Here is a 21897-nt window from a genome sequence, read left to right as displayed (position 1 = left end):
CACCTCACTTCATCTCATCCTGTAGGCATTTTATCATCTCACATTATCACAAGAAGGAAGGGTGAGTACTGTACAATAAGATATTTGAGGGAGAGAGAGAGACCACATTCACATAACTTTATTATAGTGTAATAATTTTTCCATTTTATTATTTTTGTTAATCTCTTACTGTGCCTAATTATAAATTACAGGAAAAAACTTATACTAGTATAGGGTTTAGTACTACCCATGGTTTGAGGGATCCACAAGGGGTCTTGATGTGTATCCTCCACAGAAAAGGCGGGACTGTAGTAATTCACACCGTTAGGTATGATGTTATCTGTAGATTTTTAAAAATCAGGTTGAGGAAGTTTCGTTCTATTCCTAGTTTGTATTTCTTCTTTTTAAAGGTTGAATAGTATTGCATTGTATGTATATTCACATTTTGTTATCCATTCATCCATCAGTGGATAGTTGGGTTGCTTCTACCTTTTGGCTATTGTGAATTTTGCTGTTATGAACATGGCTATGTATAAATAGCCCTTTGAGACTGCTTTCATGTTTTCTGGATATAGACCCAGAGTGGAATTGCTGAGTCATATAGTAATTCTTTTAAGGTTTTTTTGAGGAACCAATATGCAAAGTTTTATATATAGGTATGTTTACTGCACTGATGTTTATAATAACAAAACTTTGGAAGCAGCAGCCTTGCCATGTATCAGTAGGTGATTGGTTGCATAATTATGGCACATCTTACAATGCAGTATTCTGCAGCTATTTAGAAAGGTCTGGTAGATCTGAATGTTTTGACATGTCAGATGTCCAGGTATACTGTAATAAGAAAAAAGCGAACTATAGAACAATATGTGTAATATGAATCTGTTTTTATTTTAAATCCTATGTATGTATGTATGTATGCTCCAAAAAAGTGTTTTTTTTTGTTTTTTTTTTTAAAGAAAATGCACTTCTCTGTAGTTGTTGGGGAAAGAGGGAACATTATAAGTGCAGTAGAAGAGCAAACCTTTATCTTCTTTATAAATTACTGCATCATTTTAGGGTTTACACGAAGCACAGTTTATAAGCAGAAAACCCAATTTGAATGATTGCAGTTTTTTGGGGGTGGGAATTTAACGCCTATTTGTCTGTGAAATACAAAGAAAATGTTAAGTATTTTATTTACTTATTAAGTGTTTTCATGTCTATAGTGTCAAGTGCCAAGTCACCGGGATCTTTTAAATATCTTTTTTTGTTATATTTAATTGTCTCTTACTGTTATATGTAGTATCGGAGTATTTATTGTTTTGTGACCTCAGGTATAAAATTAGCAGTGAATTTCCATCAAAAGGTATTATATAAGGAAAATATTCTAACATTTTTGGGTCATATTTGAGTGGTGCTTCCCATTTCCCATGGCTTGGTGTGGTGAGGTATGTAGTGAAATCAAAGGGAAACTATCACTTGCTTTAAGTATAGTGTTACATTACACACTGAATTCTATTCTTTGCCTTTTTTTCTGACAGTAGATCTACATGGAGGAGCACGGAGTGACCCAAACTGAACACATGGCTACCATAGAAGCCCATGCAGTGGCCCAACAAGTACAGCAGGTCCATGTGGCTACCTACACTGAACACAGTATGCTGAGTGCTGATGAAGACTCGCCTTCCTCACCAGAGGACACCTCTTATGATGATTCCGACATACTCAACTCCACAGCTGCCGACGAGGTAACAGCCCATCTGGCTGCTGCAGGTAATGTTGTTGGTATTGGAAGTTCTTTATTTTTTGCTTAACCTGGTACCCTGCATATCTGGAAGAGCCTAGAATGTAGGCACTCTCACATTTATCTTCATATCGCATCTTCACGATTTTGTTTTAAGCCTTGGATTTTGTGCCAGTGCCATACTGAGACTTAAGTCCTAGAATCATATACTATAGGTGATATGACTTGGTTTTTTATTTTCATCCATTCTAACGATCTTTTGACTTTGAACTGAAGCATTTAGTCCATTTATATTAAATGTAATCACTGGTATATTTAAGTTCAAATTGATCGTGTTTACTGTATGCTTTCTCTTTATCTCACTTGTTCTGTGTTTTCTTTTCCTTTTAGAGTGACTGAAATTTTTATTTTTCTCTTGTTAGTTTGTAGGTTATATATACTTTTGCTATTAGGGGTACTCCTAGAAATTATAACATACATACTTTACTTATGCCAAAGTATTGATACTTGTGTCCACTTTAGATATAATGCAAATTTCTTAGAACACTTGAATTTCTTTCTTTAAAATTTTTATTGAATTTATTGGGGTGACATTGGTTAATGAAATTACATAAGTTTCAGGTGTACAGTTTTATATTTCATCATCTGTATATTGTATTGTGTATTCATCACCCAATGTCAAGTCTCCTTTGTCACCATTTATTCCTTCCCCCTTTATCCTCTTCTACCTCCCCCAACCCCACCCCTCTTTCCCTCTGGTAATCACCATACTGTTGTCTATGTGTAGGTTTGTTTTTTTGTTTTGTTTTGTTTTTTTCCTTTTTTAAGCAATTGTGGATGGGATTGTTTTCTTAGTTTCCTTTTCTGATAGTTCATTATTGGTGTATAAAAATGTAACTGATTTCTGGATATTTATTTTGTATGCTATTACTTTACTGAATTCATTATCAATTCTAATAGTGTTTTTGGTGGAGTCTTTAGGGTTCTCTATATACAGTATCATGTCATCTGCAAATAATGACAGTTTTTCTTCATCCTTTCCAATTGGAATGCCTTTTATTTCTTTTTCTTGTCTGATTGCTGTGTCTAGGACTTCCAGTACTATGTTGAATAAGAGTGGTGAAAGCAGACGTCCCTGTCTTGTTCTGATCTTAAGGGAAATGACTGTAGTTTTTGCCCATTGAGTATGATGTTAGCTGTGGGTTTGTCATATATGGCCTTTATTATGTTGAGGCATGTTCCCTCTATTTCCACTTTGCTGAGAGTTTTTATTATAATTGGGTGGTGGGTTTTATCAAATGCTTTTTCTGCATCTATTTATATGATCATGTGATTTTTATCCTTTATTTTGTTTCATGTGGTATATCAAGTTTATTGATTTGTGGTTATTATACCAACCTTGAATCCCTGGAATACATCCAACCTAATCATAATGTATGATCTCTTTAATGTATTGCTGAATCTGGTTTGCTAATTTTGTTGAGGATTTTAGCATCTATGTTCATCAGGAATATTGGCCTATAATTTTCTTTCTTTGTAGTGTCCTTATCTGGTTTTGGGATTAGCATAATGTTGGCTTCATAAAATGGGCTTGAGAGTCTTCCCTCCTCTTGAATTCTTTGGAATACAGTAAACACGATTTTGTGGACCTAGATTTATTGGACTTCGGATTAAAGGACAAAATTTCCAGTCCATATAGCATGTGTGAACATTAACACCATATTAATTTTAAAATGCTTTTAACCAAAATTTGCTTATAAATAAACAGGTTATTTTGTTGTTGTTAATTCATTGTTATTTTTAACAAATTCTCGTGAATAAGCTATATGTTGGAAAAAACACTAGTAATTTAGCCAACATAAATAAATATTGCATATCTATACCGATAGTCTACATATTTAAATCCAAGAGTCACTGCACATAGACAGTGTTTGGCGAATGATTATCACTTGATCACACCACATTGCATGCGAGTATTTGTTGCTTGTTGATCTGTCATTATTTTTTTCAAATAGGTTTTCAATTTCTTGCTTTCTCTCTTCTCCTACCGGCACCCCCATGATGTTAATGTTGGTATCCTTGAAGTTGACCCAGAGGCTCCTTACTATCCTCATTTTTTTTATTCATTTTTCTTTTTTTGCTGTTCTGATTGGGTGTTTTTGCTTCCTTATTTTCAAATCGCTGATTTGATTCTCTGCTTTATCTACTCCATTAAATTAAAGTCTAATCACTGGGTTGTACACCTGTAAATTATTCATTTCAGTTACTGTATCCTTTATTTCTGACTGGTACTTTGTTATACTGTTGAGGTTATCACTAAGTTTATTGAACATCTTTATAGTCATTGTTTTCAACTCTGCATCTAATAGATTGCTTGTCTCCATTTTGTTTAGTTCTTTTCTGGAGTTTTGTTTCGTTCCTTCATTTGGGGCAGCCTCCTTGCATTTGTTTCTGTGTATTAGTTAGAGTTGCTACATCTCCCAGGCTTGGTAGAGTGGCCTAATGTAAGTATTCTGTAGGGTCCAGTGGTACAGCCTCCCCTATCACCAAGCTGGGCACTTAAGGTGCGCCTCACTCCCAACCTCAGTGTGGGCTGTGTACACCCTCCTCTTGTAGTTGAGCCTTGATTGCTGTTGGCATGTCAGTGGGAGGGATCTACCCCGTGGCTGTTAAGCTGCAAGGACTGGGTGCAACCACTGACCTCAGACCACTGTGGAGAATCAGCTGTGCTGGAGCCCACCTCATAGGGCAGGACTTACTTCAGTGGGGCTCTGGTGCCCACTGAGCCCACACCTTGAGTGTGTCACTTATGGAGGTCTTTGGGTGGTTGTGCTTCAAAGTCGCTGAAGATAGCCACTGAGTGTGCTGGCTCTGGGGCCTCTCAGGAGGTGCAGCTGCCACCTGTGTTCTGCTTGGGGCCACCTGGTGTGAGCTATAAAGCAATCTGCAGATGACTGCTACTTGTGCTGGGCTTGGTGGTGCCCAGGCAAGGCCAGTCTATGAACTGCTGCCTGGTGCTGAGCCTACGGCCACTTAGTGAGAGGTATGCTGAAGCCAGATCCTGCTTGTTTAGGAAAATCTGAAGCGAGCCAAGACAGATCATTGTCTGGAAAAGCTATGGGAAACAGCTTGGGTGGGCCCAAAAGTTGGGTGGGGTGGAGCCTCAGAGACTCACCAGGCGGGGTAAACTCTGTGAGCCAAGTTATTGGAGTCTCAGATATAGCGCCTGCCTGCTTGCAATGTGGAGGAAGGGCTCAGTAAAGAAACAATGGCCTCTGCCAGTACTTATGTCAGGGAGACAGTTCCTCCTCATAGGTCTCATGTCTTTCAAGCTGCCACACCAAGGCTGGAGCTCAGAGAGAATGAGTCTGAGTAAGTAAGTCTGTGCAAGGGCCCTTTAAGAGGAACTGGGTGGGACTCCAGCAGCCTTCCAACTCCCTCAGCCTCATTCCTCGCTGGTGTTTACAGCCAGAAGTTATGGGGACTTCTCTTCCTTGCTCTGGAACCCTGAGTTGGGGGGCCTGGTGTGGGGCTGGGACCCCTCACTCCTCAAGAGGGACCTCTGCAATTGAGACATCCCTCCCAATTTTTATCTGCCACACGTGGGTGTGGGACCAGCCCATTCGGCATCGCTACCCCTCCTACTAGTCTGGCTGTGGCTTCTTTAATTCCCTAGTTGTAGGACTTCCATTTAGCCAGATTTCTGGCAGTTCTCAATGATAATGGTTATTCTATAGTTTAGTTGTAATTTTGATGTAGTTGTGGGAGGAGGCTAGTATGCTGCCATCTTGACCAGAACTGCCTACTGGTTATATTTGAATGAATGCTAGATGCTGTGTTTGGAAGATGAATTTTACTTGCTTACTTACTTACTTACTTACTTACTTACTTTTATTATTTTTTAATCCTCACCTAAGGATATTTTTCCATTGAATTTTAGAGAGAGTGGACGAGAGAGGGAAAGACAGAGAGAAATATTGATGTGAGAGAAACACATTGATTGGTTGCCTTCTACACAAGTCCCAACCAGGGCCCGGGCCAGGGAGGAGCCTTCAACCACGGTACATGCCCTTGACCGGAATTGAATCTGGGACCCTTCATTCCACAGGTCAATGCTCTATCCACTGAGCCAAACCTGCTAGGGCAGGAAGATGAATTTTAGAAATAATTTGGGTAATAACTATGTATGGTGTCAGATGGGTATGAAATTTATTGGGATGATTGCTGAGTTATATAATGTCTAATCACTGGGTTGTACACCTGCAACTAATAATAGTGTATGTCAATTGTAATTGAAAAATTAAAAATTAAAGTAAAAATAAGAAGTAATTTGATATCTAGAATAATATTATCCTCCTCGAGAGGCTTTTTGTTTGCTTCTGCCAGATGTCTGGGGGCACTAGCAATCTTGGATCATCTTAATCCAATTTAAGGTTTTAAGACTTTTTCTGGGCCACTAAATTACTTAAAGCTGAGCTATATTTTGTACCATTCTCTTTGTTATTTACATTGTATATTTAGCATTACGTGGAAGATTCTTAAACCATACTTGGGTGGATCTGATCTTGGGCTTAGATGTTTAGGAAAAACTGGACAGGAGATCAATGATCAGGAATAGCCAAAATACAACATCTTTTTAATATATGCTGTATTTAAGGGAAGGAAGATAGATGTAATTAAGAATAATCTTTTTACCATAAGTTATTATCTATTGTATATTTCTGGAATGGTGAATTTAAAAATAAAGCTTAGTAGCAGCAAATCACATGAAATATTTGTAAAATACATTTTTGAAGTTCTTATACGTCCCAGAAGAGGGCATCCTAACATCGGGAATCCAGGTCAGCTTCTTTCCTAGGAAGGAAGATGCTTCTGAGACATAGTTTTGTTGTATTACTGTACTGTATTGTCATAGTGTTAAGATTAGGAAAGGACTTTAACTTAACCCTTTTATGTGGCAGATATGCAAACTGAGGCCCAGCTGGTAGAAATGATTTACTATTTAATCACTCAGTAATATATGCTTACTATATACTCTATTTCTATATATAGATACTATGAATAAGACAAGCAAGAGCTTGCTACTAAAGGTGTTTACAGACCAGTGGTGGGAGAAGGGTATATATAATAAAGTAAAATATTTTCAGAAAGTACTGTGTGCTCTGAAATAAGTAATGAAGTAAGGTCAATGAAGAGGAAGGGATAATAGGTAGCTGCTTTTCCTTATCCTATTTCCCTCCCTCCACTGAGGTAACCTGTTCTGTTCTGAATTTGGTCTTTATCATTCTCTTCCATTTCTTTTGTGTTTTTGCTGTATATCAGTAAATAATACTTAGCATTGCTTTGCATGTTTTAAGTTTTATATGAATGGTATTACTCTGATGTTATCATTTTATAACATTTCTAGAGGCCCGATGCACGAAATTCATGCGGGAAGGGGGGTGTCCCTCAGCCCAGCCTGCACCCTCTCCAATCTGGGACCCCTCGAGGGATGTCCGATTGCCCGTTTAGGCCCGATCCCAGTAGGATTGGGCCTAAATGGACAGTTGGACATCCCTATCACAATCCAGGACTGCTGGCTCCCAACTGCTCACCTGCCTGCCTTCCTGATTGCCCCTGACTGCTTCTGCCTGCCAGCCTGATCACCCTCTAACCACCCCGCTGCCAGCCTGATTGATGCCTAACTGCTCCCCTGCCAGCCTGATTGCCCCTAACTGCCCTCCCCTGCAGGCATGGTCACCCCTAACTGCCTTTCCCTGCAGTTCCGGTCGCCCCCAACTTCCCTCCTCTGCCGACCTGGTCACTCCCCTAACTGCTCCCTGCCAGCCTGATTGCCCCTTAACTGCCCTCCCCTGCAGACCTGGTCCCTCCCAACTGCCCTCCCCTGCTGGCCTGATCACCCCCAATTGCCCTCCCTTGCAGGCCTGGTCCTTCCCAACTGTCCTCCCCTACTGGCCATCTTGTGGCGGCCATCTTTGAGCACATGGGGGCAGCCATCTTGTGTGTTGGAGTGACAGTCAATTTACATATTACTCTTTTATTAGATAGGATGTTTATTCATTTGGTATTCTTTTTCTGAGATTCATGTTGATAATATGACTATATGTTTTCATTTTAACTGTTGTTTGGTAGTCCATTATCTGGCTGTCTCATATATTGGTAGAATACTTAGGTTGTTTATAATATTTTGCAAATTATAATTGCTGCAAATTAAAATCATCTTACATATTTTCTCGTCTTAGGTTGTTTATAATATTTTGCAATTATAATTGCTGCAAATTAAAATCATCTTACATATTTTCTTGTGCATATTGTGAGAGTTCCTCTTGGCATTGGTTTTCAAACACTTCTGACAATATCCCACAGTAATACATTTTACGTTGTTATCTCAAATACACAATGCACATGAAATGAAATAACAGTTTATCATGAAGTAATACTTACCCCCTACTGCATGTAACACAATATCTGATATGTTCTATTCTCTTTCACTTTAGTGCAATTTATTAAAAACAAAACAAACCAAAAAATTATTTATGAGCCACCATAGGGTGGAAACCTGCAGTTTGAAAGCCATTGCTTAAGGATATACCTAGGAAGGAGAGGGAATTGGAAGGCAAGGATCAGCACATTTTCAGTTTTACTAGATATTCCAAATGTCTTTTCAAATTGTTGCATTAATTTACATTCCCATAAGCAGTGTACTAGAGTGCCTACTGCTTCTTGTCCTCACCTTATTTGGTATTATCAATCAGTTTTCGTTTTTGGCAGTTTGGTGGGTATGAAATACTATCTTACTATTGGTTTAATTTGCTTGGCTCTGAGGTAGACGTTTCAGCCAGTGCAGGAAGACAAGATACAGCACCATTTCAGATCTTTATTGACTATTCATTTTCCTCTTTTGCATATTTTTGCAGAGAGTTAAGTTCTAGGGATCTACTATACAACATTGTACCTATATTTAACAATACTGTATTATACACTTAAAATTTTGTTAAGATGGTAGATCTCATGTTAAGTGCTCTTACCACAATTAAAAAAATAAAATGTTGGGAAAAATGTATCATTAAGATTTTTCCCCTCTCCCAGGTGTTTATGATGAAAGGTGGATAAAAAAACCATTCATTTTGACTTGCTTTGGGTCTCTTTTAGAAGGGTTTATTTAAGTCAGACTTATACTACTAAACAGCATTAGAGCAGCAGAAGATTTTCAGGAAGGCTTATTTTAATTGAGCCACTTAGAACATATATAACATTTATGCCAGTGTAAATGTGAAGGATTAAAATTAATTTTTATTTAAGCTGTTTATGGGACTCACAAATAAGTATAATGGTGGGTCATCTGTTAAAAATAAATAAATAAATAAGGCCCAGCCAGCGTGGCTCAGTGGTTCAGCATTCACCTATGGAACTAGGAGGTCACGGTTCAATTCCTGGTTAGGGTACATGCTCAATTCTCAGTGTGGGGAGTGCAGGAGGCAGCCAATCAATGATTCTCCTCATTGTTATTTCTGTCTCTCTCTCTCCCTCTCCCTTCCTCTCTGAAATCAATATTTTTTTAAAAAAAGGAATGTCTTTGATATGTTTGAGATTTCATGAATCAGAGACTCCAATAGTTCCTGACGGCCTAACTTTATTTTAGTCATTAGTTTCAGGGCAAAACAGACCATTTTTTCCCTAGAGTGGGATAGGTTTTCATCTCTTTCCTACCAGGATGTTTTCATCATTTTGACCTTGTGGTCAACAATGCCATTTGGAGCACAATTTTCTGATATATAAGAGAAAGTTTTCTAATTCAGTTGATAACTCGTCCCAGATACTCCTCTTATAGGTGTTGTTAGAATTCCAAGTATGAGTGATTATGTCTGACTTCCTTAATTTGGCCCATGTCACAGGAATGGAAGTGAAATTTGAAATCTGTAATTTTTTTGTTTTGGCAAGCTTCCTCTCAATGTTGCAATATCATCTAGCACCTGTGAGAATATTTCCTTAGCAGAATGAGTATAATGCCAAAACAAAACAAAAAGCATTACATAAAATTCAAGCTGGTATGTGGTGGGGAGGCATGCCAGTCACTTTTTTAAAAGATTCATTTTTAAGTTTTATTGGTAGATTGAAATATAATTCATGTTGAATAATAGTGAAATATATTGATAATATCAGGAACATTTTATGTTTATTGATAACATATTAGGAAATAGTGCTACCTTTTTTGTACTTTAATTGTGTTCTGTCTTGTATAGTTAACAGGCTCTGCATGATCTCAGCACATACATTGTTATTTCAGGTCCTGTGGGAATGGCTGCTGCTGCTGCTGTGGCAACAGGAAAGAAACGGAAACGGCCTCATGTGTTTGAGTCTAATCCATCTATCCGGAAGAGGCAGCAAACACGTTTGCTCCGGTGAGGGCGTTTTTATCCACATTGTTGTTATTTCTCAAATATTTCATGGGGTGGATGACACAATTAGAACATACATTAGTAGGATCACCAAAGATACCAAGTTAGATCCCTTGATGACAAAATTAGACTTTAAAGTACTCTTACGAAATTAAATAAATGCAACTAGAAATATGATTAACCAATGTATAAAATTACATTAATTAATTCAGAAAATCTATATGCCTGCTATGTGCCAGGCATTGTTCTAGGCCTTGAGAATATAATAGAACAAAACATTCCATTAAAGAGTTTATATTCTAGTGAAGGGGGAAAAGTGAACAAATATGTAATATGTCAGATGATGATAAGTGCTATGGAGGAAAATGAAGTGGAGTAAGGAAAACTAAAGGTTCGGGGATTAGGGGGAATATGTAGTTTCTCTTTTTTTTATAGGGTTGATCTGGGAAATGCTCATAAGACAACCTTTGAACAGAGACATGAAGTAAGTGAAAAGGCAACCGTGTTAATGTCTAGGGGAAGAGCTTTTCCCTTGGGGAAATGGGGACTAAGAAGGGGAAAGGTTCTGAAGCGGGAAAGGAGCATGACAGTCATGTTTGAGGAATAGCTAGAGAGAAAATGAGAGAAGATATGGTCAGTAGTAGTGAAGAGTCACATCATGAGGTCTTTTGATCCAATATTGGGGCTTTGATTCTTGCTCTGAGTGAGGTGGGAAGTCAATGAAGGCTTTTGACCAAAGCAATGATATGGTCTGATACATGTTTTAAAAGGGTCATTTAGGCTACTGTATTGACAATAGCCTCTGGGAGTATAAGAATAGAAACAGGGAAACCAATTAAGAGGCTAATGTAGTAGTCCAAGCCAGAAATAATAGTGCCTTTAAACCAAGGTAGCAGCAGCAAAGGTGGAAAGAGGTAGTCAGGTTTTGGTTGTATTTCAAATCAGCTCCAGCATGATTCATTGATGTATTGGATGTGGGATGTGAGAGGGGGAAAAGGCCTGAAGGGTGGCCTCAAGTTTTTTGGTCTGATTACTGGAAGGATTGAGTTGACGCCAGAAGAGTAGCAGGTATGGGATTGAGGGCAGAATCAGGAATTTGGTTTTGGTTAAGTTTATGATACCTCTTAACCATTAAATAGAGATACAGAATAAGCAGTTGGAAATATGAATCTGGAATTCAAAAGAGAGATCTTAGCCCTGGCTGGTGTGGCTCAGTTGGTTAGCCATCATCCTGTGCACCTAAAGATTGCTGGTTCGATTCCCAGTCAGGGTATATGTCTGGGTTGTGGGCTCAATCCCTGGTAGGGGGAGTACAGGAGACAGCAGATTGATGTTCTGCTCTCATATCGATGTTTCTCTCTCTTCCTTCCTCTCTCTAAAATTCAATAAAATATTATTATTATTTTTTTTTAAAGAGAGATCTTAGTTGAGGATATAAACAATATAGGTAATATTTAAACTATGTGTCTGAAAGAGACCACCTAGGGCAGGCGTCCTCAAACTACGGCCCGTGGGCCACATGCAGGTGTTTTTCCATTTTGGTTTTTTACTTTAAAATAAGATATGTGCAGTGTGCATAGGAATTTGTTCATAGTTTTTTTTAAACTATAGTCCGGCCCTCCAACGGTCTGAGGGACAGTGAACTGGCCCCCTGTTTAAAAAGTTTGAGGACCCCTGACCTAGGGAGTGAGTATGAACTTAAGCCTGAAGCACTCTACCCTTTAAATGTTTTTGTTATTTTTATTTTATACAGAGGAAGGGGAAGGGATAGTGAGATTGAAGCATCAGTGAGAGAGAGTCATCCATCGACGGCTGCCTCCTGCACTCCCCCTGCTGGGTATTGAGCCTGAAACCCAGGCATGTGCCCTAACCAGGAATTGAACTGTGACCTCCTGATTCATGGGCTGATGCTCAGGCACTGAGCTACATGGGCTGGGCATACCCTTTAGAGTTTGGAGAGATGAAAAGAACTAGCAAAGAAGTCTAAAAAACAACCAGTGCATCAGGAGGAAAACCAAGAGAGTGGTACCCTGGAAACCAAGTGCAAAAAGTGTTTCAAGGAAGAGGGCACGTGATCAGCTCTATCAAATGCTGCTGACAGGTTCAATAAGATGCAAATTGACCTTTAGATTTAGCTACATGGGGGTCATGATTGAACTTAACCAGGACATTTTCAAAAGAGTGGCAACAACAAAAGTATTGGTGTGTCTTCAAGAGAGAATGGAAGGGAGGAATTAGAGACAGTGAATATAATTCAGACCATTCCTTCAAGGAATGCCACCAAATTTCTTGTTTGGTATGTTGTCTTTTGCTCATTTTTATTTCTTCAGAAGAGTTTGTAGGTAGCAAAGAAAGATTGGTACGTAGGCATGGTACGTGAAGGACTTAATATTTTGATTGCGTAACATGTATTCATATACTAGAGGCCCAAAGCATGAAAATTAGTGCAAGAGTAGGCCTTCCTTCCCCTGGCTGCTGGCACCGGTTTCCCGCCGGCACCCGGGACCTGGGTTGCTTCCCTCCTCCGGCCGCTGGCAGGCACTTGGGACCCGGGCTGCTTCCTTCCAGCTGCCCACAGGTACCCAGGACCTGGGCTGGATTCACTGGGGCCGCCCACAGGCACCCGGGACCCGGACTGGCTTCCCTCGGGCTGCCCACAGGCACCCAGGACCTGGGCTGGCTTCCCTCCGGCCTGGGCTTCGTCAGGAAGGACTGCTGATCTAATTAGCATATTACCCTTTTATTATTCTAGACTAGAGGCCCGGTGCACGAAATTCGTGCACGGAGGGGGGTTGTCCCTCAGCCCAGCCTGTACCCTCGCCAATATGGGACCCCTCAAGGGATGTCCGACTGCCCGTTTAGGCCCGATCCCTGTGGGATCGGGCCTAAACGGGCAGTCGGACATCCCTCTCACAATCCAGGACTGCTGGCTCCCAACTGCTTGCCTGCCTGCCTCCTGATTGCCCCTAACCGCTTCTGCCTGTCAGCCTGATCACTCCCTAACCACTCTGCTGCCAGCTTGTTTGCCCCCAACTTCCCTCCTCTGCCAGCCTGGTCACCCCTAACTGCCCTCTCCTGCAGGGTTGATCACCTCCAACTTCCCTCCCTTGCAGGCCTGGTCCCTCTCAACTGCCCTCTCTTGCAGGCTGTCTTGTGGTGGCCATCTTGTGTCCACATGGGGGCAGGATCTTTGACCACATGGGGGCAGCTATATTGTGTGTTGCAGTGATGATCAATCTGCATATTACTCTTTTATTAGATAGGATAGAGGCCTGGTACAGGGGTGGGGGCCAGCTGGTTTGCCCTGAAGGGCGTCCCAGATCAGGTGGGGGTTCCCTTGGGGCGTGGGGCAGCCTGAGCGAGGGGCCTGTGGTGGTTTGCAGGCCGGCCATGCCCCCTGGCAACCCAAGCGGAGGCCCTGGTATCTGGAATTTATTTTCCTTCTACAATTGAAACTTTGTAGCCTGGAGCGGAGCCAAGCCTGGGGCTCCCTCCGAGGCTGGCAGCCATTTGTGTTGGGGTTATAATTGAAACTTTGTTGCCTTAAGCGGGTGGGCCCGGCCAGGGTGTGCAGAAAGCTTTGCTTCCCCTGTTGCCGGCGGCAACCCTCGCCTGCTCTCTCAAGCTCCATTCTGCCGCCATTTATTTGAATTTGTTTACCTTCTATAATTGAAACTTTGTAGCTTGAGTGGAGGCTTAGGCCTGGCAAGGGCAAGGGGAAAGCTTGGCTTCCTCTGTTACCTAGGAAACCTTGCTCTCTGTGGCTGTAGCCATCTTGGTTTGGGTTAATTTGCATGCTTGCTCTGATTGGATGGTGGGCGTGGCTTGTGGGTGTGGCTTGTAGGTGTGTCAGAGGTATGGTCAATTTGCATATTTGTCTATTATTAGGTAGGATGATAAGAAATTTATAAAATGTTCTAGAACTTTTTTCTTATAGTATTTTAAATACTACATCCCAATTTTCTGCTATTTATTGGAATGTTGATTCCTAATGGAGTGCCAGCCCATGTGAATGATGCGTGATAAAAGCTAGAAAACATACTACATTAAGAACATCCTATCTAATAATAGACAAATATGCACATTGACCATACCTCTGACACACCCACAAGCCACGCCCACAAGCCACGCCCACCATCCAATCAAAGCGAGTATGCAAATTAACCCAAACCAAGATGGCTACAGCCTCAGAGAGCAAGGTTTCCCAGGTAAGAGAGGAAGCCAAGCTTTCCAATAGCCATTGCAGGCCTAAGCCTCCACTCAAGCTACAAAGTTTCAATTATAGAAGGTAAACAAATTCAAACAAATGGCGGTAGAATGGAGCTTGAGAGAGCAGGCGAGGGTTGCCGCCGGCAACAGGGGAAGCAAAGCTTTCTGCACACCCTGGCCGGGCCCACCCGCTTAAGGCAACAAAGTTTCAATTATAACCCCAACACAAATGGCTGCCAGCCTCGGAGGGAGCCCCAGGCTTGGCTCCGCTCCAGGCTACAAAGTTTCAATTGTAGAAGGAAAATAAATTCCAGATACCAGGGCCTCCCCTTGGGTTGCCAGGGGACGTGGCCGGCCTGCAAACCACCACAGGCCCCTCGCTCAGGCTGCACCACGCCCCAAGGGAACCCCCACCTGATCTGGGACGCCCTTCAGGGCAAACCAGCTGGCCCCCACCCCTGTACCAGGCCTCTATCCTATCTAATAAAAGAGTAATATGCAGATTGATCATCACTGCAACACACAATATAGCTGCCCCCATGTGGTCAAATATCCTGCCCCCATGTGGACACAAGATGGCCACCACAAGATGGCCAGCAGGAGAGGGCAGTTGGGAGGCACCCGGCCTGCAAGGGAGGGCAGTTGGGAGGCACCCGGCCTGCAAGTGAGGGCAGTTGGGAGGGACCAAGCCTGCAAGGGAGGGCAGTTGGAGGTGATCAACCCTGCAGGAGAGGGCAGTTAGGGGTGACCAGACCAGGCCGGCAGAGGAGGGAAGTTGGGGGCAAACAGGCTGGCAGCAGAGTGGTTAGGGGGTGATCAGGCTGGCAGGCAGAAGTGGTTAGGGGCAATCTGGAAGGCAGGCAGGCAAGCAGTTGGGAGCCAGCAGTCCTGGATTGTGAGAGGAATGTCCGACTGCCCGTTTAGGTGCAGCACCATTGGAGAATGTGGTAAGAGAACTGAGCTGTGTTCTCAGATACCCTTTGCTTTCTGTGAGTTGTTGTTCATATTCTTATGATCTTCCGTTTAGGGCAGTCGGACATCCCTCTCACAATCCAGGGCAGTCGGACATCCCTGGATTGCAGTCAGACATCCCTCCAGGGGTCCCATATTGGAGAGGGTACAGGCTGGGCTGAGGGACAACCCCCCTCTGTGCACGAATTTCGTGCACCTGGCCTCTAGTAAGATTATAAGAAAATAAAGGAAAGCTTGAAAAGTACTAACAGTAGCTTTCAAGCAAGCATACAGATTATATGCCATTAGATGGGCAGTTCTCATTTCCTTTAATGATAGTACAGGCAGGAGGAATTAGAATGTATTATTTATAGACATATATTTGCTATGAGGAACATAGATAACACAGTACATGGTTCTGGAGAAAGATGGAAAACTTTATTTTAGATAGGTTGGCTTCACTTCACTTGAATTGGCATGACTCACCAGTCCCTTAAAAGGATAGACTAATGTATCTAGTCAGAATAAATTGTCTCAAGTCAAAGTAAATTTTGTGTCTGTCAGTCACTGTAATTTTTCTTTTTAAACTGATTTTATTCTCTTTTCATTCTCTGACTCAGGAAACTTCGAGCCACATTAGATGAATATACTACTCGAGTAGGACAGCAAGCTATTGTCCTCTGTATCTCACCCTCCAAACCCAACCCGGTCTTTAAAGTATTTGGCGCAGCACCATTGGAGAATGTGGTAAGAGAACTGAGCTGTGTTCTCAGATACCCTTTGCTTTCTGTGAGTTGTTGTTCACATTCTTATGATCTGTGTCGCATACTAATTATTACTTCTAACCTCCTCTCATCCAGGATGGGAGTGCGGAGTGGGGCTTTATGCAAATAAAAATAAAAACGATTATGTCTCTTTCTACTTCCTATAACAAGGTATTTTACCTCCCCAGATGCAATGGAAAAAATGGTATTGTGTTTGTTAAGAAATCAATGTAGGATTTTGTAAGAAAGTTGCTGATTTATGTCAGAAACAAAATGGTAAATAACTCCAAGGTATAAACTTCATGAGGCAAAGCTGGGAGTACTTTATTCATTGTGGATATTCAAGTTGCATATTTAAAATCTCTTACATTTATTCAAAGATTTGACTTAACATTGCTTTAGTTTTGAAATATACTTAAATATACTTAAAAAATGACATTTGTCAGTTTTCTCCCATACTGAATGTAGACATTTCAAGGATTCAGAATTACTAATCACTTGAGATTTTATTAGTTGTACTATGTGTTTTTCCACACACACAGATGTTGTGGTTCTTCCTTAATATTTTTAAGTTTTGTTTTAAGGTTTCCCCAGAATTCCTGAGACCCTAGAATAGGATGCATATTAGGACCTTTCCTTAGAGGTATATGGTAGAAAGCTTCTAGTTCACAATGGTGCCTGTCAAGCAGTCCTTAGTATCATACTGTTGATAGACATGAAATCTGGGCATGTCTTCTCTTCTGTAGTATTAAAAATTTTAAATATTATTCTACTAATGTGACCTGTGAAAAAGACTCATCTAGAAGCCCTGCCCGGTTTGGTTTAGTGGATGGAGCATCGGCCCGTGGACTAAAGGGTCGCAGGTTTGATTCCAGTTGAGGGCATGTACCTTGGTTGTAGACTCTATCTCCAATCAGGGTGCTTTTGGGAGGAAACCAATGGTTGTGTTTCTCTCACATGGATGTTTCTTTTTCTCTCCCCTTCCTTTCCACTCTCTCTAAAAATCAATGAAAAATATCCTTGGGTGAGGATTAACAACAACAAAAAAGACTTAACTAGAAGACTCACAAAAATACCTCTGAAGATTCCTCACTGAAAAATCTAAAAGAAAGCTTTAGAAAACTGTTGGAATTGTCCATATAATACAAAAAAGATATGTAGATTTTATGAAGCAAGAACTAAGTCATATGATAGAGTAGAATAAAGTAAAAAGAAGTAGATATTTTCCCACTGACTGACATTTAATAAGTATGGCTAAAGAATAAATACCAATAGAATAAGAAGCAGAATATTTCTTCCAGAGAACTAAAGAGGAAAGAAAACCAAGGCTTTATACAAAAGATAGAAAACAAGGGAAGGAATTCAAAATAAAACACAAAGCATAGAACAAGCTAATATTAGTGAAACTAATTAATTACGTTATAAACCATAAATATAAATGGGTTAAACTCCCTTGTTAAAGACAAAGATTTCTTTCAGATTGGAATAACAACCTAACTTTAATTTATGTGGTATACTTACAGTTACAAATGGTTGAAGTAGCTACAAATGATAACATCAAGAAAGTGAAAAGAATCCACAGAATGGGAGAAAATATTTGCAAATCACATATCTGATAAAGAACTTGCATCCAGGATATATAAAGAAAACTCTCATAACTCAATGATAAAAATACAAAATAACCCAATTTTAAAATGGCAAGGAACCTGAGTAGATATTTCTCCAAATGAGATACAGAAATGGACAGCAAACACATGAGCACTAATAATGAATAATCATTAGTCATTAAGGAAATAAAAATCAAAACTATAATGAGATACCACTTCACCCATTAGGATGACTATGGTAAAAAAGATGGAGAATTATAAGTGTTAGAAAGGATATGGAGAAAGTAGAACCCCTGAACATTGCTGTTGAGAATGTAGAGTGAAGTAGCTACTTTGGAAAACAGTTTGGCAATTTCTTAAAATGTTAAAAGGAGAGTTACCCAGCAATTCTATGTCGAGATTTACCCAAGAGAACTGAAAATAAAACACATAGCATGAACACTTAATGTCCAAAAACTTATACACAATATTCATAGAATGTTTGTTGTTGCTGCATTTTTATAACAGCCACAAAGTGGAAACAACCCAAATGTCCATCAACTGATGGATAGATTTTTAAAAAGTGGTATTATCCATATAATGGAATATTAATCAGCAATAAAAAGTAATCAAGTTTTGATACTTGAATCTTAAAAACATTGTGCTAAGTAAAAGAACCCAGTCACAAAAGACCACATATTGTATGATCCCATTTATATGCAATGTCTAGAATAGGTAAGTCTATAGAGACAGAAAGTAGCTTAGTGGTTGCCAGGTTGGAGGAGAGGGAGGGGAGGATGGGGACTGACAGCCGGTGGGTATGGAGTTTCTTTTAGGGGGATGAAAATGTTCTAAAATTAGATTATGATGATTCTTGCACAATATACAAATACACTAAAAAGGATTGAATTGTACACTTTAAATGTGTGAAATGAATGGTGTGTTAGGCTGAATACAGGGTGGAGCAAAAGTAGGTTTATAGTTGTGAGTATGCAAAACAGAGTTTATCCTTGTATTATTATTTAATTATTGTATTATTTTCCATATGAACAACTGTAAACCTACTTTTGTCCTACCTTATAGTGGCCCCCAAAGATAACCAGGTCCAATCCCTAGAACCTTTGAGTGTTGCCTTCTATGGCAAAGAAGAGGTAGGTATGGTTAAATTAAGGGTCTTGAGCTGGGGAGATTGCCCAGCATTATCCAGGAAGGCCCTAAACCTATCACAGTGTCTTTGTAAGAGAGAGACAAAGGGAAATTGATATAGATGTAAGAGATATGATAGTGGAAACAAGAGGTTAGATGTAAGGAAGGGGTCAGAAGCCAAGGAATACAGGCTAGACAGCAGCAAGACAAGACAAGGAAATGGATTCTTTCCTAGAGCTTCCAGGACCAGCCCTGCCAACAACCTCGACTTTAGCCCTGTGAAACTTATTGGAAACTAATATGTATGGTATGTGAATTCTGTTTCAATAAAGCTGTTAAAAATGATAAAAGTAAAATGATCTCAGACTAATGCCAACAAAAATAAATCATGGATCTCAGTGTTAATATCAGACAAAGCCAAACTCTCAAGACAAATGAGTATTAACTGAGAACCAGAGGTCATTTAGTACTAATAAGTAGTATCTATAATAATAAAAGGGTAATATGCTAATTAGACCAGATGTCTTCCGGAGGTCATTCTGGACGTCCTTCCTGACAAAGCCGGAGCCCGAGGGAAGCCAGCCCGGGTCCCAGGTGCCTGCGGGCAGCCGGGGGAGGGAAACAGCCCAGGTCCCGGATGCAGGAGGGAAGCTGGTGCCAGCAACCGGAGGAAGGAAGGCCTACTCTTGCATGAATTTTTGTGCATTGGGCCTCTAGTAAATTTATAATGAACATTTTATGCCTCACATAACATTAAAGCAAAGCACGTACATCACAAAGTTAGAAATGTAAAAAAAATTTTTTAAACTACAATGTTAGAAGTAAATTTTAATATCTTTATCAGATTAAGGAAGAAAAATATAAATAAGAACATAGAGATTTGAGGAAAATAACTGATAAGGTTAATATAAAAGAGGTATATTAGCATTAATACCTTACAGGGGGAAAATATACCATATTGGAAAAATTACATGGATGAATATGGATTATAAGAATTGACAATATGGCCCTGGCTGGTTGGGCATCGTCCCATGCACTGAAAGGTTGCAGGTTTGATTCCTGGTCAGGTCATGCAGGGGGCAGCCGATCAATGATTCTTATCATTGATGTTTCTATCTCTCCTTCTCCCTTCCTCTCTGAAATCAATAAAAAAAATTTACATTTTTAAAAAACATAGAAGTTGGTATGTCAAACAGGCAGAATAAATTGGTGTAATTTCCTGAAGGACAGATTGGCAACTGGTATAAAAAGTGCCCCAAAGCCTTGGCTGGTGTGGCTCAATTGGTTCAATGTTGTCCTGTGCACCAAAAGGTTTCTGGTTCATTTCTCAGTGAGGGGCACATACCCAGGTTGTTCCCCTATAGGGGGCATGCAGGAGGCAGCTGATCGATGTTACACTCTCACATCAATGTTTCTCTCTCCCTCTCCCTTACTCTCTCTCTAAAAATCAATAAACTTTTTAAAAAAGTGCCCCAAATGTTTACTTTTTTTACCCAGTTTCCTTTTGAATTTTATTCTTAAGAAATAATCAGTTAGGCCCAACCAGCGTGGCTCAGTGGTTGAGCGTAGACCTGTAAATCGGGAGGTCGTGGTTTGATTCCTGGTCAGGGCACATGCCTGGGTTGGGGGCTCAATCCCCAGTGTGGGGCGTTCAAGGGGCAGCCAATTGATGGTTCTCTCTTATCATTGATGTTTCTGTCTCTCTCTCCCTCTCCCTTCCTCTCTGAAATCAATAACAAAAATTTTTTTAAAAAAGAAATAATTGGTTAAATGAGCAAAGATGTATGTGTAATGGTATTAATCACGCTATCTTTATAATGTTTTTAAAAATTGAGAGTAACCTAAAACTTCAAAGATAAGGGATTTGTTAGATAAATTGATGGCTCATCTATAGATAGGACAATTACACTGCCATTAAACATGATGACCCAGATCTTTCTATTAACATTTTTCAGATGGTGAAAATGTATTAAATGAGAAAAGTAATAGAACTTTATGTAGAATTTGGTTCTACTTTAAAAGTAAATCTGCATTTTCTACATGCTTATGGAATTGTTGAGTGCAGGGGATTGTTGTAACTAATGCTTGTTTAGTATAGCAGATTTACAAAGCTTTAAAGTATACATATTCTCATTTCTGGCAATAATGCTGAGGTGTAGGTATATTAATATTTCATTTTGTAAATGAGAGTGTTAGCTCAGAGAGGTTAAGTGATTTGCCCAAGATTCCTCAACTTCTGAATAATAAAGCCAGGTTAAGTCACTGGGGGGATTTACATTGAAGGTGATAGAGAACCACTATCTTCCATAGATTTGTCCAGGGTATTAATATGAAGTTTCAAATTCAGTCTCATTTTCTTAGTCTTTTTCTTCTCTTCTGAAGGGAACAAATAGAGCTAGCTTCCAGTTCTCTACAGTCCTGTGAAAGGTCAGGATGGTTGTTTATAAGCAAACACTCACTGTAGCTACTACTAGCTCTTTCTGGGGAGGAAAGAGGCCATTTAAGGGCATTATTCTGATGCTGGTGAACAGCAAAAGTCACCCCCCTGTTCCCCCTCCTGGTCAGACCTGCAGAACTAAGAGAAGAGGTTAATCAGAGCACCTTGGAGGAAGTAGGAAATAAGAGTAAGAAAATTCATTTATATGTGCATATGCTTATATGTAGTTTTTAAAGAAGAAAGAAAAGTTATTTATTTGTATATTGAAAATATAAATAAGACAAAACAGACATAAAAATACTTCCAGCCCTGGCCCATGAGGTTCAGTTGTTTGAGCGTTGTCCCATGCACCGAAAGGTCTCCAGTTCGATTCCCGGTCAGAGTGCATACAGGAGCAGGAGGCAACTGATTGATGTCTCTCTCTCTCTCTCTCTCAAGTCAATAAAAACATTGAAAAAAACAAACAAACAACAACTTCCAAACGATTGTGGCCATAGCAATCAAACAGCATGGTATTGGCATAAAAACAGACAGAGAACAATGGAATAGAATAGAGATCCCAGGAATAAACCCATGCTTACACGGTCCATTAATATTTGATAAAGGGGCAAGAATATACAATGACACAAAGATAGCCTTTTCAATAAATGTGTTGGGAAAATTGGACAGATACATGCAGAAAAATGAAACGAGACCACCTTCT

General features: G+C 40.1%; 1 protein-coding gene across 3 annotated transcripts in view; it reads left to right on the top strand.

Moving 5' to 3' along the window:
• NRF1 (nuclear respiratory factor 1) overlaps window positions 1-21897 on the top strand; it is a 131726-nt gene that overhangs the window by 51683 nt on the left and 58146 nt on the right. For 2 of the 3 annotated variants that reach the window (XM_079785714.1, XM_079785716.1), the window contains exons 2-4: window positions 1500-1731; window positions 9990-10104; window positions 15882-16008. In XM_079785714.1, the coding sequence (XP_079641840.1) occupies window positions 1509-1731; window positions 9990-10104; window positions 15882-16008 (465 nt within the window). In that variant the 5' untranslated portion in view covers window positions 1500-1508. The remainder of the gene's footprint in view (window positions 1-1499; window positions 1732-9989; window positions 10105-15881; window positions 16009-21897) is intronic. The other variant, XM_079785715.1, reaches the window with a different exon arrangement.

This window comes from Cnephaeus nilssonii (assembly GCF_951640355.1).
Source record: "Cnephaeus nilssonii genome assembly, chromosome: 12".
Classification (NCBI taxonomy): Eukaryota; Metazoa; Chordata; class Mammalia; order Chiroptera; family Vespertilionidae; genus Cnephaeus; species Cnephaeus nilssonii.
The sequence above is the reverse complement of the archived record's forward strand: the minus strand, read 5'-3'. Positions and strand labels throughout refer to the sequence as shown.